This window comes from Antennarius striatus, chromosome 5, assembly GCF_040054535.1.
Source record: "Antennarius striatus isolate MH-2024 chromosome 5, ASM4005453v1, whole genome shotgun sequence".
NCBI lineage: Eukaryota > Metazoa > Chordata > Actinopteri > Lophiiformes > Antennariidae > Antennarius > Antennarius striatus.
Window position 1 is genome coordinate 15880778 of NC_090780.1, and position 26550 is coordinate 15907327.

The 26550-nt window shown below is 39.9% G+C and overlaps 2 protein-coding genes across 5 annotated transcripts; both read left to right on the plus strand.

Moving 5' to 3' along the window:
* The first annotated feature begins 358 nt into the window (after nt 1-358).
* LOC137595167 (sortilin-like) lies at nt 359-18243 on the plus strand. Of its 3 annotated transcripts, XM_068315059.1 has the most exons (21): nt 359-636; nt 7076-7138; nt 7224-7297; nt 7387-7489; nt 7583-7744; nt 7840-7913; nt 9554-9603; nt 9678-9805; nt 11213-11357; nt 11528-11683; nt 11775-11887; nt 12021-12123; nt 12210-12378; nt 13299-13483; nt 13664-13853; nt 14711-14827; nt 15139-15247; nt 15634-15746; nt 15826-15952; nt 16030-16045; nt 16139-18243. In XM_068315059.1, the coding sequence occupies exons 1-20, from the start codon at nt 427-429 to the stop codon at nt 16042-16044; spliced, it is 2406 nt and encodes an 801-aa protein (XP_068171160.1). In that variant the 5' UTR covers nt 359-426; the 3' UTR covers nt 16045; nt 16139-18243. The 3 variants fall into 3 exon arrangements, with proteins under 3 accessions (XP_068171160.1, XP_068171159.1, XP_068171158.1); XM_068315058.1 differs by having other exon boundaries at nt 16030-18243; XM_068315057.1 differs by lacking the exon at nt 16030-16045.
* Nucleotides 18244-18880: 637 nt separating this feature from the next.
* Nucleotides 18881-25935, plus strand: mdm4 (MDM4 regulator of p53). 2 transcript variants are annotated; one of them, XM_068315774.1, is made up of 11 exons: nt 18881-19048; nt 19609-19693; nt 19772-19846; nt 19960-20093; nt 20206-20255; nt 20618-20682; nt 22112-22208; nt 22310-22470; nt 22588-22779; nt 23468-23536; nt 23627-25935. In XM_068315774.1, exons 2-11 carry the CDS (start codon nt 19622-19624, stop codon nt 24194-24196), a joined length of 1485 nt encoding a protein of 494 aa, XP_068171875.1. In that variant the 5' UTR covers nt 18881-19048; nt 19609-19621; the 3' UTR covers nt 24197-25935. The 2 variants fall into 2 exon arrangements, with proteins under 2 accessions (XP_068171875.1, XP_068171876.1); XM_068315775.1 differs by having other exon boundaries at nt 22603-22779.
* Nucleotides 25936-26550: the final 615 nt, after the last annotated feature.

Genomic DNA, 26550 nt, shown 5'->3' on the forward strand with positions numbered 1-26550 from the left:
AACAGGCTGTAACGGAAAGTAGAACTTGAAAACTTGTAATGTTCAAAATAAATTAGTTTTATAATCTGACAGAACTGAACGGTAATTCATGACCGGGAATATTACATTACTTAACAAGAATCGACGTCAGCAGCTAAATGTAAGCATCAATAAAGACTCCGCAATACCTAGCAGGATTGAGGTCCTATCCTGGTTCCAGCAGGGGGCGGTGTAGCACAACTAATCACTTGACAACTTAAATGAGGAGGATTCTTGCCGTCCAATGAGGTTTGAGGATGTTCTGGTGCTGACCAATCATCAGCTGCGGTGAATGGTACGTCATTGAAGATGCATTTAGAGTCCGGGGGGTAGAGGAGGCGATGTGGGTCTAACTGTTTTGGACAGGAGAGTTCGCGAAGTTGTAAGTTTGGCAGTGCTCTTGTAAACATGATTTCAGTGTCGTGGATTTTAGCGCTCGGGTTGTTTTCGTGTGCGCTGGCCACAGACTCCATGAGGCTGCGGAGGGAGTTGGGCAGTGATGAAGAGCGACATCGTTTAAAGAACTCCGAGCTGTCGAAACGCAGCGCAGACCTGAATGAACAGACATGCACAGCTCTGTCTGGAGCAGAGACAACCCTGAAAAACAACACCCATTCTGTAAGTGACCTGTTCGGGCTTTCTTTCTCCCGCCACCGATCTACCCAAGTCTCCGAAGAGGAGAACTTAGTTTTTCCAGAATGCTGCACCAAACGCACTCACCAGGTCCTCCGGTCTCAGCACATGGTGCTGCTCGCTCTGCGCGCACTGAACAAATCACACACTTCACAGATGAACTCATTATTCTACAACCGTACTTCATTAAAATAAAACAAACAAACAAAAAGGAACCCATCATTGGTTAAGGTTCTAAGAAGTTTCAGTAATTTTGGAAATGGCTATTGATGAGCTACATGAGGAAATTGTATAAAAACGGACTAATTGACAACACAAATGATTGTATTGTCAATTTGCTGCACAACTACTGATGTGCACCAAACTTTGTGAGGGTGCAAAAAATAGTGATCAGTGAATTTATTAACCTTTCACGCGAATCTCTGAAATGCTTGGGTTTTTTTTGTAAAGTTTGGAAGAAGAGAGCGATAATCAGAGGTGTGTAAATTGATGGTTAAAGACGAATAGCTTTTCAAGGCTGCAACCTACAAGTGTTTTCTTGTATCAGTGGAAAGAAAATATGGATCAGACTTGCTGACTGGATTATCATTCTGAAAACATTTGGGGATGTTTTAGTCCAGGAATAAGACAGATTCGTCATCTGAAGTATTGAGTTAAATCATCCTTCACAGACTCTTGTTGTTTCTCTTGCTTTTTTTGTTTGCAAATCAAAGGAAGCATTTTTAACCAAATGACACCTCCTGTTTTCTTTAAAATATTTTCTAATAGAAGGCTCAACTAGAACAACCCAGATGTCAAGAGGAATGTTCTAGAATAACAACTTGTTCAAAAACTTTTGTGCATTAAAAACAATTCGGTGTGCTCATAGAGATCAGACTCCTCCCATCTCCTTTGGGCTTTTCTTTTTCACAAACATTCCCGAAGTTTTTTGTTTTGTTTTGTTTCCTCCTGGACCAGATCTGAACACTAGTGTGGATGTAAATCTGAGTTTTCAGCTGCAGGGATATAACGAAGAAAGCAGTCAGTCTTAACATCACATGCATGCCTTCTAAATTAACAAATCTTTCTCACCTACTCTTTTTATATTCGGCAGATGAAGTACACTACAGTCATTGTCATCCAGCTCAAGCTTTGCATATTTTTTTGTATCTTTTTGTAAAGTTCATTTTGCTGACTGTCTGGTTTACGGGCTACTTTGCTGAGTGGTTTTTTTTCTCTCCCTTTAACTCCATCCCATCCTGTATGCCCTCTGGCCAAAAAACAGAGAAAACACATGTTCTCTTTCCAGGGTGAAGGTCACAGTCAGCTGTTGCTGCACCAAGCCAAACAGCACAGTTTTTTTCCAAATGTAGGTACACATAAATATATAGAGTATATATACTTTAATTTCTTCCTGTAGTTTCCACCTGGACTGGCGGGAGCTACAGAAGTCTCAATCCTCTCATGCCCCTTTTTGCTAATGTTACCCTGTTTGGATCGACACGTCTACCACAGCTGCCTTCTTCTGTTCTTTGCCAGCCTCCGTGTGTGTTTGGTTGGGTAGCCAGCGGCTGCTTGTTGCTCTGGAACCTGAAGTCCTCTAGGATGTTTGCTCCATTGGTCTTGGCATCTTCAATCGGGACTTGGAGTCTCCCTAATCCGTGCTTTCCACAGATGTTTCTGTATACGATCTGAACTGCTTGGTTATGCTTTTCAATGTCAGCTGTCCCAGTGTGGATCCTCCCACCTGTTCATACTTATTTGACCGTCTCGGGGGCAATTCACTAACACAAATTTGATTACTTTCCTTTATCTGCTGCTGATGGATCCAATGGAGGGACTTGGTCTTTGACAATACTTCCACATCTTTTTCATCAGTGTCTGTTTCCTGATGCATTTTTTAGAAGTTTATCCTGTGTGATGTTCTTCCCCAGTAAACATTCAGGCCTACTGGTGTGTCACCTTTAGTGTATGAACATTTAACCAAAATAAATTAAATCCCAACTGATTTCTGTTCTTGCTGAAATGGACATAAATATGACCCTGCTGGCATCTCTGCACACTTGGCATCAGAGTTCTGTTCTACTTGTTTTCATGTGCTGGATCAGAGTTTTTGATCTCCTCCTCTGTGGTTTTATGTGTGCAAACATGACTGAAGCAGGAAGGTTAGAACCCGGAGCAAAGAGAATAAGGGGCTCATTGTATTAGCTTCAGACCTCTGAGAGAGGACTTCCCTGTTCTCCCACCCACTAGCATTGCATATTACCAAGTCTACACTAATATGTGTTGGATTTTGTGTCTGTGCAGTGTGAGTATGAATGCCACTCACTTATGCAACATTTAAGTTGAATGGAATCAAGCACCTTGATTTCCAGAGTTTTGTGCATTATGGACCAACAGTAGAGGCGGCCTTCTGAAGACAATGCCAAACTTGAACATGTGATGAGGTCATGTCTGGTCTGTGAGACCTCATCCAGGAGGGTCAGGCATATGTCTTCAGTGCTTTTCTGACTTCTTTCTTCACCAGTTCTTTTTCACCTTTCTTCCCAATCAAAAAACAAAATAGTGTAATGGCACATGACCGTGATCTACCCTTCTCCAGTTAGATATGGAAGCAATATTATTCAGCCTCCGGTGTCTTTAAAAAACTTTAGGTCTTTGCAGTAACTACATCCATGAAGAAGTTTTAAAAATCTCAGGACAACCTACAACCCAAACTCTTCCCTCACTGTCTTCTGAAGTCTTTGGTGGGAACACTTTTGCTGCATTGACCTGCTGAAAATGTGACTCACAACTAGACACCAGCTTCTAACAGCATTCCTAAGGAATTACAGCCCATTTCTCAAAGGTAAAAACCTCAGATTTGTGAGATAAGAAAGATTCAGAGCGATACATAGGGATGTCACGCATCTGTGAAAGAAGAAATTATACCCCCATTGAAAAATAAATCTAATCTACCTGTGGAAAATTCCATTTACGTTGAAGACTGAAATCATAAATGGTCATTGTGCTATTCTGAATACTAGAAGTAGACTGCCAGGGTCAAGGAATCAGGTGGGGTTACTGAATTTGGCATTTGGCTGATTTGTGTTAAAGGCAGTGTGTGGGTTGCAATGAGAAAACAATGATCTTCTGACACATTATGGGTAGTGTGTACTAGTCAAACCATTTTCTCATCTGAGGGGCCTGAATGCTGGTGGAAATCGCTGAATCATCTTGGATGACAATCCTACCAAACTTCTTCAGTGAGTTATATGGTATCAATAACATCAATATTGTTTTTTGACATAATGAACACCCTAAAAAAAAGGCCAGTCCCAACCTTATAGATAAATAACTTACATAATGATGAAGATTAGCATTACACCAGGATATTGTTTAAATAATAATTGAAAGGTTTTTTCTATCCCATTAAGTCTGGCAGTAATTGTAAAACCTCTGAGATTTTAATTGTCCATTCATCCATCCATCCATTCTCTTCCGCTTATCCGGGGTCGGGTCGCGGGGGCTTAAGCAGGGAAGCCCAGACTTCCCTTTCCCTAACCACTTCGTCCAGCTCCTCCGGGAGAATCCCAAGGCTACAATGTTCTTTATTTGTGCAGAACCTTTCATTTTTCACACCATAGTTTAAAGCTAGTGCGTAGGTAGATCAAAGCACTAGCTTTGATCTATGGTCTTACACTGGCCTTTAACCTCATCTTTCTTATCCGGTTCATGAGTGTACAAAAGTTTAAATTTGACCTTGACCTACTTTTCTCAAGGTCAGCATCTCATTTTCATCCCCTTGCCGCCTGAGTAATGTGCTTTTTGTTTCATCTTTCTATCTGCAACGGTTGCGAAGATATTTGTTGGAAAAACGGACGGATGAACACACATACTGACAATTACTGTACAATACATCACGGCTTTGAAGCGGGGTGTAATAAAATGCAACAACCCCTAATCATAACATAAACACTAACAATAAAACAGATAAGTCATGTTAACAATAAAGATATTAATGATAGATTTGAAGCCAAAAAACTCCAAGATGGTAGGACTGCTGGGACAAAGCGTACTTAATCCGATTAGGACTGTTATCAAACAACTGCAAAGAGAGGGGGACTTTGTTAGGCATTGATGTGATGAAGATGAAAGAAAAGGTGGATCCATAAGAGTGTGATGGAAGTATTAATGAAGATGAGGTATGGAAAGTTATGTTTACGTGCTAGGATTCCCGGGACATGCCACTTTCCACTGGGTCTGTTTACAAAGAGTTTCCAGTGAGCTCCCTTCTGGGACTTAATAGAGCTGTATGTAGAGCCTGTCAGAGCTCACCTTGTAAACATCTTTGAGAGGAGGGGTGGGCTCCATTCTCAGACCCCAAAGAGTGGAAAAAACACAGCTGAAATAATGACATGTTTGAATGTCACTTGGTAAATACACTGGAATGTTATTTTCTATTGGTGGTATAAAAGTTGACTATTTTTTCCTCTCACTTTCTCTAATATTGTACTGTATAAAACAGTTTGGTGGAGGATATTGGAGTGGTTTCCTTCCAAGGTGTGTGTGTGTGTGTGTGTGTGTGTGTGTGCGCGCACGCACGCATACGTGAGTGAGAGAGACTTAAATCATTTGAAGATTGGCATGGAGTTATGGGTTTTAAAAAAAGGGTGATCTCAAAAGGCTTTAGACTACACAGTGAGACTGAGGACAGTGTTTATTTTGTACTGTTGACAATGGAGTTAAAATGACTTCAGAAGAAATCACATTTAATGCTGTTCGGACCAGAGGTGGCTTCTCACTTTCATCATTTCACTTAATTTATGCATGTCTTTCTTTACTAATGCGTGCACATGAGAAACAAGCATCATGTATTTATGATGGTATTGATGGTGTGTCCTTTTAAAAAGTCTGATCATGCAAAAGAATAATGTAGACGTTATTATGCAGATGACATTCAGACATACATATTACTCACACTGCGTCATTAGGCTTCACTGAATCTCTGCTTCGCTGTAATGATGATATCAGTAAAACAGGCTGACATAATTGTAATTGGGGCATGGAAAGAAAAGACCCATGTCAGTCTTGAGTTTGAATCTCTCTCCATTTATAACTAATGCTGCATTTTTTCCCACATCATTTCACACAAATGCAGAGTAATTATGTGGAAAAAATGTTGAAAGCTACTAATCGGGTGATACTGATGAAGCAAGATTAGCTCAATTTTTGTGTCCATGCAACACAAGAGTCAACAACTCATTTACATTTCCACATTCCCATAAAATCAATAAGTTCATTCCTACATTTGGAGAAAAAAAATCCCATTGTTATTGTTTCCAGCAGATCAGATGTCTGCAGTGGTTCACTGGGTTTTCAAAGTGAACTATTCCTCAACTTGAACATGTTCAGAATGAGGAAAACCAGGAAATATGACCACATTACTTCAAAATCCTTACACAGAGGGAATTGATTTCAGGGAATTGATATCAAAGTCTTGCTGCTGGTGCATAAATCACCCTGCGGCTTGGCGCCAGAGTAAATTTCTTGTAGGCTCATAACATATGAACCTTCTAGGAATCTGAGGACATCTGTGATTGGTCTAGCGGCCATTTCTTCCTCTAAAAGAAAACATGATGAAGCAGCATTTTGCTACCTCAAATCACCTTCTAGAAGATGTTGGAACATTTTTAAGTCAAACCTCTCTATTTTTCTGTTGCCTACTGTTCTCTGAAATGACTACAAACTTATTTTCAGACTCAATTCAAAACAAGTATTTGACTGAATTTCAGTATGTAATAAATATCGAAGTAGAAAGAGGTTTTGGGGTTTTTTTTTATCTACACCACCTTTATGTTGTGGGACTGTATGTGCTCTCAGACCAGCAGTAATTGTTCAGTTCTCCAACCTCGGCTTTCCCAATGACAAAGGAATGTAGGTCACACTCACAGAGTGCATCCAAATGACTGAGTTCATCTGGACAGTAAGGGCAGTTCATTCTGCCCTGCATGGTGTATGAACACACCAAATCTTGAGGGTCTTTTTCACATGTTATACTAAATCTGGACTCTTTGGTTACCTAACAAAATAACATAAGGGGTATTTCAGATGATTTCCCTAAATGGAGCAACGTTGATTTTTAAAAATAAGCATCCATTGCAGAAGCTACTGTTGGAAGTGTTGCGACTGTCCTGATCTGTTTGAAACATGATGATGTGAAATTCAGGTAACGTAATGCAAATGAACATAATATTTGCACCCGAGCAACCTTTTTGTGTTGAATAACTTTTCGATATACGTCTATGACACTGCTTCAAAAACCATTGTCTTTTGGTATTTATAATATTTAAAATCTTTCAGGAGAAAACATTTAGCTTTTTTGAGTGGAGCATTTGTCCAGAGTGTGATGTAATGCATTTTCATATGTCTAACTGTTAAAAAAAAGTCTTTGTTGCTTTTTCAGTTTACGTTCCGAGTGAAGTCCATGGGCTCCCTGTCACTGGCCTGGGTGGGAGATGCATCAGGGGTGAGGTTGTTTCTCTGTGTGAATGTGTTTTGAAAACAAAAACATGAAAAATATAATAAGGAGTTATCCCGTCTGTCTTCTCTAGGTGCTGCTGGTCTTAACAACATTTCAGGTGCCACTGTTCATGATGCGCTTTGGCCAGTCAAACCTCTACAGGAGGTGAGAAATGAGTAGATCGGTGGGAAACTATTTGTTTGAGCTAGAGACGTGGATCTGAGGATCTAACTGCAGCATTGTCACTGTGTCAGTGAAGACTATGGGAAGACGTTCCAGGATGTGACTCAACTGATCAACCACACCTTCATACAGACCGAGTTTGGCATCGCAGTCAGCCCTGACCACTCCGGGAAAGTGAGCTGTTGGCGATTTGTGTGTTTTACTGTTGGTATCTAAGGATACCATGAAACTTCCTCTTCCCCTGTAATTCATGTTTGTGTTTTTCAGGTAATGCTCACTGGTGATGTGTCCGAGGTTGGCAAGTTCAGACTGTTTCGCTCGCAGGACTTTGGCATGTCCTTTGTCTCAAACGACCTTCCATTTGAGCCCCTCATTCAAATGCTCTACAACCCTGGAGACTGCAACATACTTCTGACACTCAGTCTCACGGTAAAAGCATTCGCACGCTTTACAAAATCAAACTTGCATTTTATTCCAGGCATCTAAACTCTTGACTAAATCCTTTTTTCACTGTTTCCCTCCAGTTGGACCTGTGGCTGTCTGACAACTTTGGTGCCACCTGGAGGAAGATCCACGACAGGGTTTGTTTGGTCAGATGGTGAGCGTCATTCTCTTCATCAATGCGATGGGGATATGGTTCTTGTGGGTACTTGATATGTGATGGGTGGTAAAGTGAAAACCAGAATAATATTTAGCCCTCTGACAACCCGAATTATAATATTTATAGGCTGAATATGGAAATGATGCCTTACTTTTGAAAAAAACTAACATAATCAAGCATATTCAAGATGACAAAATTATTGTAATCCAACAGTGTGTTTATTCAACTTTCCTGCTCTGTATTTTTGCAAGAGAAACAACATTTATATAATGTAATTTCACTCCTCCCTGACACTCCATATTGGTTCTTGAGCTTCTACTGTTGTATTTTCTGGCCTTACATCACATGCATGAATACAGCTGTCCATGTATGGGAAGGATAAGGTGTGATGTTGATGAATGATGGTGGTGGATAAGTTATATCCACTCCAAACTCGTTGGGCTGCTAATTCATGTAAAATTCCATTTCTTGCATACCTGAGCTCAAACTTTTTGCATTTAACTGCACTGAAGTTTAGTCATAATACATGATAAATAACATTAGGGTCAATGCAGTTGACGAGTGTAAAAATGGTAAGCTACTTGTTTTTAACTGCAAAGAGCCAAATCATCTGTTTCTTAAGCCAAATATTAGTCTAATAAACTTCAGCAGGTTGTCAGTAATTGTTCTTTCTAATCTTGCTACATAAGAAGAAAGTAAAATTCATCTAGAAAAATTATAGCCAAAATTAATCTGACTTAACCCCGTCTCTTCCTTCTCCTCCCTCTGTGAACCCATCAATACCTTTATAATCTTAACACAGTCCCTCCAGATTTTCAGTGGCTTTGTTCCTGCATCATCAACATTTGTCTTTGTTTTTGGTGTTTGTGTGTGTGTTTTATTCAGTGCTGTTGTTATTCCAGCTGTCTGGAAAACCAGAATAATAGTTTAGGGTTGATCTCAACTAATTATCACAAATGATCAACAAATGAGTTAGAAATACTTAGTAATTCATGAAACCAGGCCAAAGCCAAATACGTGTTATCTGGATTCTGATGAGATACTAGTTCTACCAAATGTTTGTGTTGATCCTTTCTTGCTATGTGCATTTGTTTACCGATGGAAGTGTTGATCATGGGGTCCTCAGCTGTTATATGATTCACTTTTATATGATAAAAGTGATTCAGATTTCCTGAATCTGATTCACTTTTGGGAAACGGAGTTCACACAAAGTTGTTGTGTCAACCTGTGGTTCTCAGCGCTGCATGTGGGAACACCATAACATATCTGTGTGACCACAGCTGTCATTTGGGCCCCAACCTGAGCTAACTGCCTAGGGAGCAAGTTGAAGCTGCTGTCAGAGCAAATCAAGACTCAGCAGCAACATTGTTATGCAGCCCACAGCCCTTGATCCAGAAGGATCTTTGCGATATGAAAACCCTTTGTCCCCTTTGGCAGTGATCGATCTAAAGGGGGGGTTGTAGTGCACCCCAGGGATTGATGTGTGGCTCGCTCACGTAGCCACACTTGAAGGAACCACAGCCATGATCTGGGACATACATAAATTCCAAAAGTGGGTCTACTTTTGAACTAAAAGCTTTTAACAATTTTATCTTTTACCAGTTTCCTTCATTTTTTCCCTTTTTTTCTTTATGCAGGGGTCCAAAGAACAGCATCTACTTTACAATAAACAACAATGGATCATGTAGTAAGTTAAAATGATGTAGACTAACTCATCTTTAAACCTCAGCAGGATGTCATTGAACTTTGTGTTTCTTTTAGATGATCGAGGTATGTTGGAGTTAATAAAGACTGAGGATTATGGTCGAAGTTTCAAGACCATCGCAACAAGAGTTTACTCCTTTGTGCTGGGAGGACGCTTTGTTTTTGCTTCCATCATGACTGGAAAGGTATGTGTATCCGTACAGATTGTCACAGGTGAATGCACTTGGTATGTTTTGCTCATCACAACGCATCCCAAGTCTTGTTGGTATGTTTAACCGCTGAATCCCAGGTAAATCAAACGGGAAGACAAAGGAATATATACAGACACTTTAAAACTGTTATAATTTTTATGATTAGCGTTGACAAAATGAATCATCAGACCTATCACATATTTAGATGAATTTTATGATTAAAAAGCCATGATACACATGCTGTTAGATGCTAAGCATAAAGTCTTCAAGAAATACACACCCAAAGCACCAGAGTTAACTAGATTCTTCAAGATGGGTCTCCTCATGCCGAAATAATTACTGTTAACGCATGCACAGTTCCAGTCAGGTGTTCCCTGATCTTCAGCCAACATTCATAGTTATAAAAATATTGAAAATCAGTCTGCAGTAAAAAGAATTGGAAGTGAACAAGATGTAGTCTAGCATGGATTGATACTTTACCCATGAATCTCTGAAAACCAATATCTTCAGTGCTTCAGAGAGACCATTTTGTGAATGTGTTTTGCACTATTTTTGCAATACATTCCATTATCTTTTTAGTCACAGTACATATGAAGCCAGTTGTAGTTTTGTGTAAATGTGATTTCCATATGTCCTGAAAGCTTATTTACCTCAGATAATATCCAACCAGTCAAATCATTAGTGCCTATGTAGACCTGGCGTCAGCGTGTGATTAGCATCTGGGTACCCTCTCAAGAATAGGGAGAAACACATGTTAATGTGACTGTAAATACATACAGTAAGCATTGTGATATGAGTGCTATCAGATTAGGCTTCATTTGTAGGTGGTCTGGTTTGTACTGCAATCAGATGTCAGCCAGGTATGAAAGCAACCCGTACAGTTGGCCACGTTCTAGTTAAAACCACTGCAATAAGATACCAGCATAGAGCTGAACTTATCTATGTTAAGTCTACCCATGTCCATGACTCTGAGAATGTGAAGCCTGTGTACATGGCATTGCTTTCCAAGAAGTAAAGTTGAGCCTTTTTTCTTGACATGTCTGCAAGTCCCATTGATGTACTGTAGATTGAGATGTTTTGGGAAGAATCCAGATAACAAAGTGTTATATCAGATTTAAATGCAAAGAACCCTGAGGATCAGATTGTTCTCCAAATATTTTACATCACATAAAAGAAGTTGTAAATATTTAGACGTTTATCTCTCCAGAGAATATCATAATTTTCTACAGTCATCTCATTATGATGCATGTGAAGGGTGATTTTCGTGTCATTATCTAATTTAGGTGCGAAGACCCTTTAACCTCCAGCTGTTTTAGATATGATTGGACTAAATACTATATATAATCAAAAAAAGGCTTTTTGATGATTTCTTTTCCCTTTAATTATGTTCTTATGCGTTAGGGCACAGAGCGTATGATCCATGTGTCGGTGGACGGCGGTGAGGTGTGGAACATGGCCCAACTTCCTACAGTCAACCACGAGCAGTTCTACTCCATCCTGACAGCCAATCAGGACATGATATTCATGCATGTGGACGACCCTGGAGGTCAGAACCAGTAACATCTGATTTAGATGATGATGAAGAAGCTGATAATGCCGGTTATTACAGATGATGATATTGAAGCATCTTTGGAAAAGGCCCCAAAGTTGCAAAGTTCTGTGTTTTCTTCTTACTCGGTGTGCTTGCTTGTTTGTGTGTTTACTGGTGTGGATCAGATTCTGGTGTTGGAACCATCTATGTGTCAGATGACAGAGGCACTGTGTTCTCCAAGTCTCTGGAGCATCATCTTTACATGATCACAGGAAGCGACACAGACTTCACCGTCATTTCCTCACTCAGAGGCGTTTACATGACCAGTGTGCTCACAGAAGGTGGGTGTTATGTCTATCTTCAATTTTTTTTTTTTCAGAACTTTTTTAGATGTATATAATATTCAAAATGCAAAAAATTTGATTTTTGCAGAGGGAGTGGTGGAGACTGTGATCACCTTTGACCAGGGGGCTAAATGGCAGACGCTGCGCCGACCACAGAACGACCACTGTGATACTAAGACCTCCACTAACAGGCCTAACAGAGTGAGACACACACTTAGTATTTGATATTTAGTATTCTATTTAATCTCTTTCAGTGTATCATTGGTGAGTGTGCTTATTTGAATTGTGCAGGTGACTTGGTCTCAGCGATACTGTAATTATTGTGTCTTTACAGTGCAGACTTCACATCCATGGTTCTTACAGTACTACAATGAAGATGAACGTCCCCATGCTGCCTCTTTCACAACCCAACGCTGTCGGGCTCATTCTGGCCCATGGTAAAAAAAATATTTAAAAAAAGCACAAAAACGATCATCATCCACAATCTTTGAATTCATGATTAAATATCTCACGATGCCCTCAGGTAGTGTTGGAGATGGAGAATCTGTGCTCTCCCCTGATGTGTATGTGTCTGATGACGGTGGCTATTCCTGGATATTTGCGCTGAAGGGCCCTCATCATTATGCTATACTGGACTCTGGAGGACTACTAGTAGCGGTGGAGCACAGCAACTCGCCCGTCAATCAGATCAGGTAACTATTAGTGCTGCCAGGCGATTAAGAAAATTAATCTATTTAATTACAGGATTTGTAATTAATCTCATTTTAATCTTATACCTGATAATAAAGAATTTGAATTCTAGGACATTACAAAATTGTAGTGCATGACTAATCAATAGAATACACCAAGAAGAGAAGATCTGAAATCCACATTTTTATTGGTTAAGTGTGCTTTATAAATGAAATTCAAAAGAAAAAAGGTCAAGCACATCAGCAAACCAATTAGGCCAGGTCCATCTGTCAAAAATGCAATACAAATACCGTTAAATAAAATTCAGAAATAAAATAAAGCTGAGTCTCAAATAGGCACATAAGCAGACTCAAAATGAATCAAATCAAAATGAATACTAAAGCTGACTCAATACAGCAATTCAAAATGAATAGTATAACGTGCCTCTAAATCAGGCAACATCAATAGCAAGATGCCAACAGGCATTTAAAAGGGTAAGCTAACGTTACAGGAACTGACAACAGACAACTCTGTATCCTTGACATGTTTTGCATTTAAATGATACGTTAGGCTGGAGCTGCTGCGGTGATATGAAAATTCTCTTTTACAAAATGTACAAATCACTGCGTTTTTGTTGATAGTCCCGTCTTTGTTCTTTTTATAAATAAACTTTCCGCTCAAAGGTCCGAGTGACATCACTGCAGCCTACGGGTCCCTCAATGGGCCAAATTTAAAATCCTTGCGCATTGACTTGCCACTCATGATTAATTGCGTTAATTTTTATAGCGCGTTAATTTGCAGCGTAATTTTTTAATCTAACACATTAAGCTGACAGCCCTAGTAACTATACAAGCTACTTTGTTTCTTTGATTTGTTTTGTTTTTTGGGTTTTTTTAGCGTCATTCTTTTATTTGTCCCTATTCTTTGCCTTGAATTTTTTCAGCTTTTCAACAGATGAGGGGCAGTGCTGGCATACATATAACTTCACTAACGACCCGATTCACTTCAGCGGGATGGACAGTGAGCCCGGCTCACGCTCCATGAACGTCAGCCTGTGGGGCTACAGAAATGACTTCAGTAAATGGGTGGTGATCACCATAGACTTCAGGAAGCTCCTCACCAGAGACTGTAAGCATAAGTGACCTTATGGTTGTTGATTTTTGCTGCAACTGGAAGTACTGAGTGAGTGTGTGTGTGTGTGTGTGTGTGTGTGTGTGTGTGTGTGTGTGTGTGTGTGTGTGTGTGTGTGTGTGTGTGTGTGTGTGTGTGTGTGTGTGTGTGTGTGTGTGTGTGTGTGTGTGTGTGTAGGTACAGAAGGCGACTATGTGCAGTGGCTGGCTCACTCGGCAGACTCCAGTGGGTCTCATGATGGCTGTGTGCTGGGTTACAAAGAGACATTCTTACGCCTGAGAAAAGACTCCGTCTGCTGGAACGGAAGGGACTACTCTCTCACAAAGAAACTGTCCCCTTGTTTGTGTACGCTGAATGATTATCACTGGTATGTTAATGAGAAATACCACAGCAATGTCTTTTCACCCTGCAATACTGTTTTATTGACATTTTTTAAGGATTATTACTCTTTTTAAAACGGGTAAGAGGGAGGTGGGTTTGGAGTTATGACCTGCAACACACTAGAGGTTATCATGTGGCGTTTAGATACAGGTAGTCCTCCAGATACGAACGTCCAATTTACAAATATTTGGAGATACAAACAACCACGCCCACATTGTCTGACTGCTGTAGTTCCCCTCTTCCACAACCCTCACCAAGTAGGGTAACATTAACATCCCATAAATTAAGATTGCACTTCAAGTCAAAGTAACCCGTGCTCAATGTATGTTTGTGCATGGACACATTCACGAACATCGAGACTGTCGACAGTTCGGGTGAAGTTGAAAGTTAGAGCCAGCAATGCAGACTATAATACAATTTCCTCTGGGATTAATAAAGTATCTATCTATCTATCTATCTATCTATCTATCTATCTATCTATCTATCTATCTATCTATCTATCTATCTATCTATCTATCTATCTATCTATCTATCTATCTATCTATCTATCTATCTATCTATCTATCTATCTATCTATCTATCTGCTTCCTGTAAGAACACTCACAAGCGCACAGTGGTTGTTTTGTTATTTTCTTTTTAAGTACTACTGGGGTTTTCCCCTGTAGGAGCTAAATGATGTAGCTCCTACAGGGGAAACTATTGGGGTGAGATTTTTTCCTGGATGCATCTCAGAACCAAGTGTGTTTTTAGGTTGAGGACTACCTGTATTCTAATTTAAAGGAAGGAGTTTTTAGTTTTAATGAACACATTTTAATAGTTTGAGCCTCTTGTTTGGTCTCACAGTGACTTTGGATATTACCGACCAGAGAACAGCTCAGAGTGTGTGGAGCAGGAGGAGATGAAGGGCCATCCTCTGGAGTTCTGTTTAAATGGGACCACCGAACAGCTGCAGACGAGTGGGTGAGGATGTGATCTTAGTCTCTGGTTGCCGTGGCAGGAGACAAGAATTTAAGGCCTTCTCCAATATTTCACTTGGAGAAGGGCAAATAAGGCACATCATGATTACAGAGATGTTGAGTCAATTTAAGCTTTGTAGCCTTTTTCATTTTAGATTGTTTCCCCTTTTTGCAGCTTTTATGCTCCCTCACCCTGCCTCAGCTATAAAATCTCATTTTTAGTTCTGATTTTTTAATGTCTTCTTTTGCTCCTTGAATTCTCTTTTTCTTTTCTTTTTCTTTTTTTATGTCCATGTTTTTTTCCTTGTATTTAAGCTACCGGAAGATTCCCGGCAACCAGTGTGAGGGAGGATTCCAGCCAGACAGGGAGGAGACGGCGCTAAAAAGGATGTGCACCAGCAACGCACTTTATCCAAATTCTCTGGTTAGTTGAGGTCATTATGTCAGAGGCTGGACTTGCTACAGGTGGAACTTGACCTTTACCATTATGTGGATGTTAGGACATCTCTACGATCAATGTGACATTTAGTGCAGTCAGTTTGGCACAGAAAGTGTGTTGGCTGGTTTCAGTGTAATGTTAACTGAAGTTTGAGGTTTCACACTCAAAAATGCACTTGCAGATAGAAGAATAGAAACTTCTTTATGTTGAATCTTCAAGACACTGAGATCAAGACCGGATTACTGGAACTATATCAATAAGGTGTTGGGATACAACGGCTGGAATTGCGCAAATGAATAATGCTGTTAATTTTCTTTCTGTTGTTTGTATTTCTTCATCTTTCTTCCTCTCTGGTTCTGGAACTCCATCAGACAAAAAGCAGTTCTCATAGCACCGCTGTCATCGTGATGGTTGTTATAGCGATCTTACTGATGAGTGCTGTTGCCAGTGTTTGGCTGGTGAAGAAATATATATGTGGAGGACGGTCAGTTCACTAACTCATTACCACACACACAGGCTGTGTAGCATACATGCTGTACTTCACCCCCGAATGTCGTCTTTAGGTTCCTGGTACACAGATACTCTGTCATGAGGGAACATGCGGAGGATAATAAAATGGAAGGAGTGGATGATACTGATCCTCACTACATGGAGACAGGAAAAGCACAGTACAACGAAGACTCAGATCAGGTATCTGATATTCTGTGACACTATTTAGTTCTACTTTATAATGATCTGTTCACTATTGTGCTTTATCACCCCCCCAGGATCTTTTGGAATAAGGTGGATGTTTCTCCCCACTTCAAGGCTCTTGGAGACTTCCACTATTGTTCCCACATACTGATTATCATCTTCTCACTTCTCCATATCCTCCAGTTGCTGACGGGATCAGCAACATCTCCCTTTGCTGTACTTGCTCGGGTCGGTTCTCCCACATGAAGGCAAACTGGTGGTTTTGGAGAGTGGGACAAACCCAGCGCAGAACAAAAGAGAGGCTCTGGAAACCCCAGAGAGCTGTTGTTTCTTGTGACACAAAGAGTTCTTTAAAGATCTTCCAGTTTGAATATGCTCTGTATATTTCCTTCCATGCTTGCCTGTGAAAATCTTGTGATGTGCTTCAGAAGAACAGCATAGAGGCTACAATCTGACAAATGAACAGCCAAGCAAGAGAACATGGGAAATAATAATCAGTATTTTAGGTCATCTGTTTACTAGTTTTAGTATTTTTAAAATATGTTCCTGCTGTGCACAGCAGCCTTATTAACATTTGTTCAGTTATTAATGTTGGCCAATCCCAGGCTTTTAAAGACAACTCAGTAGGAGTTGTCTGAAATTCTATATGAATAGCAGGTTTTTTCTTTTAATAGCGACTACTGAAAGCAGCACTGTCTCATTTAAAGCTAGTGGACACTATTTTGACAAGTGGCATTTTTTTTGCCACACAGGAAACAGAACTTTGAATAGAATCTGTTTTTTTTAATACAAATATACCTTTTCCATGTCTCACCGCTTTTAAAATGAGTAAAAATTTAATAATTAAATACTGCATTTTAACAGTTCTTCATTACTTGGTCATTTTCAGGCCATTTTAACCAACTGAGATTGAAAGAATTTTCTGACTTTAGCCATTGAAAAAGCATATTTGATTAATAAAAGCGAAGTTAGGGTTGTCTAGTCATTGTTTTTAGATGAACTTATATTTAGCTGCCAGACAAATGAAAACTTCGGAAATCATTGTTTAAAGGGCTGATAAATTTTATATAAATTTTTTGTATAAAATGTATTTTTGTATAGTATGAAGCCAATCTCATCTGCTCCCTGTATGTACGATGAAATGAAAGACTTGAATTATTGCCAAAGCACTTTTATGGTTTAGTTTTCTCATTAGGTGAGGTTGTAGAGACACCCAGCATGATAGAATTTTTTTTTTTTCAATTTTATATACTGTACTGATCCCCTAGGGGAAATTAAGAGTTCCTCAATAGCGTTAGTCCCACATGCATGCATATATATAGTATATATATGCATGCATGTGTTGTACACAGGCCCCTGTTACACACACAAGGGGTCTGTAAGCATGCAATGGGAGGTAGAGTGGTGGGCAGCTCCTGCTCGGTGCGCCCCAAATGAGCAACTTGTAAAGGTGCCTTGCTCAAGGGCACCTCGGCAGGACTCGGGAGGTGAGCCGACACCTCCCACTGTCAGCTCACACTCCGTGTGGCTGGGCGGGAGCGGGAATCAAACTACCAATCTTGCGAACATTGGACGACCCGCTCTCCCGCTGAGCCACTGCCGCCCCTACATGAAGGTGAATAAAGGTAATACTAACCTAAACCCTATACTTGAACATTGATATTTCTGCTTAACAAGATGCACCATTTAATTTTTTATCTACTATTGTGTTTGAGTTTTTTTGTTTTCAGTTTTGTGACTGATGTTTCCCCTTACTAGCCAGTACAAATGTATTAATCTCAATACAGGTACAGGAATTGGTGGCATTTTCTTTAGGAGAAAATGTTTCTACAGCTAAATACTAACAAGTTGATATTTAAAATTCTACACACTGCTTTTCTAAAAGTACAAGCAGGTACCATCTTGATCTCACAGAATATCACAAAATATCCACAATATTGGAACTAATTAATCAGATGACTGTGCCTGTTATTGTAACATTAATTCAGGTAATGGAGTTACATTTTGTTTTCCCACTTCTGCTTTATGAATTTGTTAAATGGCATTTTTCCAGGCTTTCTTTATATTTGCAATATAACTATTTTTGACACATGCTGGACTCACGTCCAATTCTTGTATTATCCAGAAGAAACAATAATATCCCAGCAAATAAGCTACTGTAATAAGCTGGCCTGATGTTGAGGCATATTCTCAAGGACTGTTGGGTGGACTTTACAGTATGAAAGCAACTTTATTTTCTTGATGCTTCTTTCTTTCAATAACTGTTATTAAAATACAACTCAGAATTATACTGGATTCAATTCATTTTTGCACTGTACACATAAATCTGTAAACGTGTGATTCCCTGTACAGCTGACCTGTAAAAGACAAAGACTTACTTGATTGAGCAACTGCCGCCCAATATAATTTAAACAAGGCAGTCAGAGACTGCAACATCTCATGAAACCCCTGAATTCATTTTCCAAAGGTGAAGGTAATCACATTTTTTGTGCCTCTGACCTTGAGAAAACTAGGTCAAGGTCAAATTTAAACTTTTGTACATTTTTTTGCACATATCTCGGGAACTGGATAACATGTAGAGACAAAATAAAAGGAGTTATATTCAGGCAGGCAAGGAGATGAAAATTAGATCACAACCTTGACCTTGAAAAACTAGGTCAAGGTCAATTTTTCACTTTTATACCTTTTTAGGTACACATCTCTAAAAACCTGATGAGATATAATCACAAAACCAAAAGCAACATTTTCGGGAAGCCAGAGGCACAAAAATGTAATGATGTTGCGTGATGTTGCAGTCTCTGACTGCCTTACTAGGAATATGTATCTTTGCAATTACCCCTGTAATACTTTTCTTCAACAGTGGGTGGTGCTACACTCATGGACTGCAGAGACGAGTAACCGGAAAGACGCATCCACACACTGGTTTTTGAATCCGTAACAGCTAGCATATTTCCTACATGTTAGCAGGAGTGGGCTAGGTCAGAAAAACGGACATTCATTAACTCTGGCTGTTTCTATGACGTCTATTGTATGTTTTTGTAACAGTGCACGCGGTATAATGTAGTACCGGGGAAGTAATGCCAGCTTATCACGGTGAGTGTTTGTGTTTTTCAACCAACGCACTGTTCAGGAACTAGCTTGTCAGCGAAGTTAGCTAACGCTACGTTAGTCAACACTTGCTAGTAGTGATAGGAGTCAGCTAACTAGCGTTACGTTAGCTAACACCTGCTAGTAGTAATAGCGAAATTTTCACTTGCTAACCTTGCCAGGTGTTCATTTCACATTCAAGTGACTTGTTGCGCTTTTCCTTAATTCGTACTAAAAATACATTCACTTCTTTAATGCCATGCGAGCTAAGCCTTTTAGTACTTATGACTTTGTCATCTGAAAGGAAAAGTAAGTTATGCAGCTATAGGGTAACTTAGCTTATTTTGGCGCAGTCAAAATTTGGCCACCGATTTTGACATTGCTTAAAGGTCTTGACCTCGATGACGGTGTCCTAAAATGTAAGGTAATCGTATTGTAGCACAAAGTGGCACCGTTATGGTTTATTCTCGGGGTTATTTGTACAATGTCTGAAACACCCTAGAGATATAAGCGTCAAATGATTCTAATGATCGGGAATTTGATAGCTGGTTTGTTACACATTTTAGGCTTTCGATTACTATGAGCTCCCTATCAGCTGAGCCTCCGGCTTCAAGCTCATCATGCAGGACACTACCTGGAGAGGGAAATCAGGTAAGAAAGCTTCAACTGCTTTCTTATGTCTGTTGCATAAAAAGTTTATGTTTGATGCTAAGCTTCCTCATCCCTCAGGTACAACCAAAAGGCCCTCTCCTGCAGATTCTGCGTGTTGCTGGAGCTCAGGAAGAAATCTTCACACTCAAAGAGGTCAGTAGTGATAGACCCTATGAAACCAGCTGTCTATCATTTTGGGGAGTGTTTTTTTTGCATACCAGTCCATCAATTTTACTGACTCATAATAACACCTTTTTTGTACATAGGTGATGCATTACCTAGGTCAGTACATCATGGGTAAACAACTCTATGACAAACAAAGGCAGCACATAGTCCACTGCCAGGATGACCCCTTGGGCGAGCTCCTGGAGGTGGAGAGCTTCTCTGTCAAAAACCCAAGGTATACATCCACAAGACAAATGAACAGCACTCGATAATGCTTACTGTATATCTGATCTCACATACCTCAAGTCAGGAAAGTCTTTTTAAACTCTTATATTCTTACTTTATAGCCCTGTCTATGAAATGCTCAAGAAATACCTAGTTGTGCTTGGTTGTTCTGGTAAGTAGGACACAGTTTAATGTTTTATTTATTAATGTTTTATTCTTTAAGTGAACTTTTTCTGTCACGGCATCATCAACAATCTGAAAATATTTTTGCAGTTTACACTTAAATATTTTTGTGATGACTTCAAACTTTATCTTCTTTCCTCTTCCTTTTGTGTGTGAATTCAACTTTGAGTTCATATTTTTAACATGTATATTTTGAAGTGAAGTATCTCTGGGGCTACAGTCATAATTCAAACTCACATTCCTGCTTGTCCTACAAAGTCACAGCAGAAGGCCTGAGTGAGAGTCTGTTATTTCATTATTAAAGGGTGGGGATGTCTTTTTTTCTGTTACTGTTTCTTATCTGAAATGCAGACGCTGCAGAGAATCTTTCTGTGGGCCGTGAATGTGTAGAGGGCGGAGTGGAGGATCGTGGTCAGGTAAAGCCGAAGTATGGTGCTTAGGAGAAACAGAGACCCTCAGCCTTTCTCACCTCATTACACACAACACTTCTAAATTTAAAGGGGCATGATTTAAACGTCAAACCAAATTAAAATATTATTTTAAAAATATCTTTCATTGTAAGATGTAACTTGTACAGTTCAGAGGTTTTGGGTATTTTAACTTTTTGAGTTTTCTGTTTGTGACAACGGCAACTTTCAGTCAAATACAACTACAACAGTAAAAACATAAAGAAAGGCATGTAACAACAAAATTCTTCAAATCTGTATCAACCAAAATTTTTTCAGGAATTTGTCTTTGAGGGCATCACACACTTTCTGTGCCTCCTAATGGAGAGCGATGGTTTACCAAGCAGTGTGTTTCAGATTGAGCAATTCAGAAAGCTCGTTCAGTACATTGTGGCATTGAGGGAGGATAAACACTTTGGAGGAGAATAACCTAAAAGTTAAATCTCTCAGGGCAGACACCTTGAAATGCTTCCTAGTGTGGTGTGGTGGAGTTCCTCATTTTTTAAATTCTTTTTTTTGAAAATACATAGAACCCAGTTGTTAGCAGTAAAGTGTTTGACAATAAAGAGCATTATTAACCGCACCAGACAAGAGCAGCTCAATCCGCTGTGATGCCCTTGTGTGTAATGAGGAGGGGGGTATGGTCTGCTGTCTCCGTTGGTGTGAATTTGTACAGAGTGGCACCGTCTCTGTACAACTCCATCCTTACTTTGGTCTGGTGGTATTTACAGCACATTATTGTGATCCACCAGCACCATCCAATGGATGGGGAGGCAGAGGCACTCTCTGTCTGTCTCAGAGGTATCTTCTCTGCTCCGAACTGGAGGATCACAGCTCTTATTCAAACCACAGGCCTAACAATCATCCTAACGCCAACCCTATTCTCCCCACCCCTGCAAACATACAATCTCCTCTTAGTCTCCTCAAAATCCACTTTGAGGAGCTGTGTGATGTTCACTTGTGTTGAAGACGTTGTCTTAATCAGGCTTAAATTTATGTTTCTTAGATACCTGTTTCGTAGATATGCTAAATTTGTCCACTGTAATCAATAGTAATAAAAGGGAAACATCTAGTAACCGTTTACTAATTTACCCCTATTTCACATGAAAACATACAATTGTACACACTTTTCCAACAGTCTAATCTCTACGGATTATATTTAAATCTAATCACCCTTTTCTTTGTGGTTTAGCAGTCAAGTTTTCCTTCTATCATTTTTTAAAAATCCTTCAGATCACTTTGACCTTCTCGTTCCTTCTGGCTTATACCATATTCTTCAAGCTCCCTGTTCCCTATACCACAGTCGCTTATCCAGAGGCCATCTTGAATAAAAGAGCTGTGAGTCCTTCAAGTACCCAGTTGTGGCTCAGGGGTCTAATATTTTTCTCCCCCATTGCAGATATCTGGAGGTTTGGTCAAAGCAGGACTGAAGGCTGTAAATGATGGGCCTGTCCTGCAGACTCCCTCCCAGAGACGACCTCGGGAGCCAGATGACGGTCAGCAGACTTTCTGTTGTGTTTTCTGATCTGGACGCTCAGATCCCTGAAGCATGAGATCTGTCCAAATGAGTGGTTATAACCATTCACGACCTCTCCAGACTCCCTCGAAGGCCTTCCACGGTCAGCCTGCAAACGTCCCAAACTGGATGTTACTCTTGATGAGTGGGACCTCTCTGGCCTGCCCTGGTGGTTTCTGGGTAATCTTCGTAGCAACTACAGCAGAAGAAGCAATGGTTCCACTGACATCCACACAAACCAAGTAAGGAACCTCATGCCTGAGTTTGGAGATTTTAACATAACACATGGAACAAACATAGTTACATGTTGGCAAATGGCATAAAGTGATCCATAACGGTTGGTCTGACTGATGTATCAGCTTTCTCCTGCTCAGGAGGAGGACACAGCCATTGTGTCGGACACCACAGATGACCTCTGGTTCCTGACTGAAGGTGGGAGTGAACAGGTGAGCGTGGAGATGAAGGAGGCTGCGCTGGAGGAGGGGAGCGGAGGAGATGGGGAGTGTCCACCTGAGGATGAGGATGGAGGGAAGGAGGAGAAATCAGATGAGGTAAGACTTTGTTAAGGACTTGCATCTTATTTTATTTCATTCTGACTCATGTCATCTGATTAAAGTATTTGTGGGTTATTAGTTTATCTGTTTCCCAAGAGATCTATTTATGCCCAGGAGGAAGAGCTGATGGAGATGATTTACTCTAACTTTATTTCAGCCTATCTTGAACACATTGTAATGTTAGATTGTAGTGTACTATCATTTAAACAAGAAAATATTTAACAGCATAGACCTACTATATCCTGAAAATATTTTAATAGAATAGAATGCCTATAATGTCATCATAAATAGGTGTACAACAAAATTTTGAAGACATTTCTTGGTGCAGAAAATGGCATGTAGTAGGAATATTTTTTGGCCTGGTAGCAGTAATGGATAACACTTTGTTTTTGTAAAATATATGATGAATGTGGGAGGGGTTGCATGGTGGCACAGTGGGTAGCGCTGTCGCCTCACAGCAAGATGGTTCTGTTCTGTGTGGTTTTGTATTTTCTCCCTGAATCTGCCTGGGTTCTCTCCGGGTTCTCCGGTTTACCTCCCACCTCCAAAAACATGCAGCTCAGGTGAATTGGTCCGTTCCATATTGTCCGTAGGTGTGAGTGTGTGTCTGGGATATGACCCGCGTAAGCGGAACAGCAGTAAGGAAAATGAATGATGATTTTTCTTTTAAATTATATTTATTCAGATGCAGGAAGAGCCAGATGAAGACTCACAATGTCTGAGCGATGACACAGACACAGAGATCTCCACACAGGTTTGGTGTTTGATGTGTCTGTTTGTGTTTGAAAATGAACTCAAAATAAAAATTGCAGATGTGTGAATATATATTTGCGTTGTCCCTCAGGATGCCTGGCAATGTACAGAGTGCAAGAAGTATAACACACCTCTCCAGAGGTACTGTGTTCGCTGTTGGGCTTTACGTAAGAACTGGTACAAAGACGTCCCACGACTCGCCCATTCCCTTTCCGTTCCTGACATCCCAGCATGCAGCTCTCTCACCACTCACGATGAGGAAGACGACAGTGACACGGGCATTGATGTGCCGGACTGCAGCAGGACGGTGTCTGACCCGGTCATCCTACCCTCCCATTCCACAGCTGACCGACCCCTACCCACAATGATTACAGGGACAGGCAAGGGGCCGTGGATTTCCAGTTACCGCAATAATGAGCAGGTTTCAGAAGGGGAGAGTCAGGAAAGTCTGGGGATGGAAGTTGAGGACATTAGGCCAGAGGTGCTTTTGGAGCCTTGCAAGCTCTGTCGAGTGCGGCCACGTAATGGAAATATAATACACGGACGTACGGCTCACTTGCTAACATGTTTCCCATGTGCACGGAGGCTTCATAAATTCCATGCTCCTTGTCCTGGATGTGGGAAGATCATTCAGAAAGTTATTAAGATGTTCATCCTCTAAAAATACTTACTGTCATGCTGTGGGTACCAAAACAAATGCAACACGTAAATTAGAACACAAGTAGCCATACAGTGGACAGTAGTCTGTTACACTCTGCTTGTAGACAGACTAATAAAGACATGCACCTTACCCCTAAGACACATATACACAAAACATAGCACTTGGAAAAGCTTGCTGTTGGTTGCATGGATTTTTGCATCACACTGCCTCTGAAGTATTAAATGGAACACAGGTGCTTGTTTTGGTGCCACATTTAAATGAGGGACATAAAGACAGAAGTATTTATTTATTTATTAGAACGTCACAGCGGTGCAGTATGTATCAGATGTTTGACTTCATCAAGGCTTGTTGTTCAAGCTGTGTGATTTTGTTTTTTGGCGTGCAGTTGTGTAATGTGCCATTTTAAGAACCACAATTGCTTGCCTTAGTTCTGTTCACGTTGGTTTGGTTCTTGGTTTCACTTCTGTCAATGAGAACAAAGTCAGTGCAGTGGTGTAACAGAAAAAAAAAAATCTTCTAGCATCATGGCCATTTTGAGAGAATTTTTCACCACTCTGTATAATCTTCTTTTGGTTTTTCATTTCAAATTTGAGTTATAAAGACCACGTGAAAGAAAAACAAAAAAGTCTTAAAACCGGGATTTCATTGTCATTTGCTGCAACAACATCAAATGATCCTTTTTTTTGGTGTTTTTGGCATAAGTGAATGTGCTGTACAATACAAATGTGGTTGCATACGTCTTGTTCCTCTCAATATAGTATAATGTAGAGTTTTATCTGCTTGTGAGTGAACAGCTGAAGTATTCAGTGTAATTTTCTCTTGAAGTAGCAAAATAATATTAATATTCAATATTGACAAATGCAAAGCCTTTCCTGCAGTAATTTACGTCATTGCTGATTTGGGTAAAAATGCCATTATTTTCTACCCCTTCCTGAATTTATGGTAATGGAGCAACTTCTATATATGTTGTATTTAATTTATTTATAAATCATTTTAACTTTCTTAAAGATCAACTCTAATGAAGCAAGGGAAGGCTGCAGTTGCTTCATAGTTTAATATTTAATTTCAAGGATACATTTTCCTTTTTTAAATTCGTTCAGAAAGTCTAAGACTAATTTTGAATGTTTCACTGCCATGTAATAATATTGAACTTTGAATTTGTGTGCTCTACATTATTAGTGTTTCTGCTTTAGACTCCTCTAAAATTGTTTTACTATAAGTCATGGACACATATTACTTTCAGGGAGTGTGTGCAAACACAGCCCTTCACAGCTCAGAAGTACTTTGTCCAGTGACCAGAAACATTTAATCTTGGCTCTGTTTGGAATACAGGGATTAAATCGCTCTTTTATCAATTCTTAACTTGTGTTTAATCTTTTTGCCAGCAGGTGGAGGAAGTCTCGATGTGGTATCTGTGTACCACAGAAGCTTGAAAACCATGGCATGTAAAGCATATACAGAGCATGCTTGGTGTCATGAGTAGAGCCACCCCTGAGCTGGTGTTAAGACTTAAATATATATCAGATTAATGTATCTTGTTGTATTAACGTGATTCTAAATCTAAAGATAAAACCTCCAATTACAAACCTCATAAAAGTTGCCTATGACATACTGTATATAAGTACTTGGTGAGAATGACAACTGTTGGAGATATTAACAAAGACTTGTGTGCTCAGACAGAACATACAATATAATTGTTGTTGTTTTTTTCTACTTAGAATAAAGTTGTTTGTAAAGCAGCAGAGGGTGGTTTCATTTGGTTAGTGTGGTGACCGTGTGGGTGGTTGATGTCCAGTGCCCTCTGGTGATGAGAGCCATGTCTGGTTGTGGTTAAAGAATAAGTCATTGTGTGACAGGCCAGCTGTCTGAAGTCCTCATCTCTTCACTGGACTGCAGCACCTGCAACTCTGCTGGCTCGCTCTTTGTCTTAATTCAGTGGTGCTGCCTAAAGGTGAGACAGACGGGCGGTGGGACACTGGAACACTAAATACCAAACACTGCAGGTACTCTCTCCTTTAGGTTGTTACCAGTTAAGGAATAGTTGTGTGGAAATTTGTCTAAAACTAACCAGGGGTCCACCGGGATTAATAAAGTATCTATTAAAGTTCAAACAAGGAGCAGCTTTTACAGACATGCTCTTTAAATGAAGTGCCGTCATGCAGGTGCATGCACAAAATATTTTATAAACTTATTTAAAAGCAGCACGAGGCCTGCAAATAATGTATTTCATGGTTTAAAAAATACGCGGGCACTATCAAATGTATTTAATTCCTTAACAATAGAGTGAATTATGTATTATAAACTTATCCCTTTCCATGAAATTAATGAGGGTTATACAGGACTTTCAAAAACTA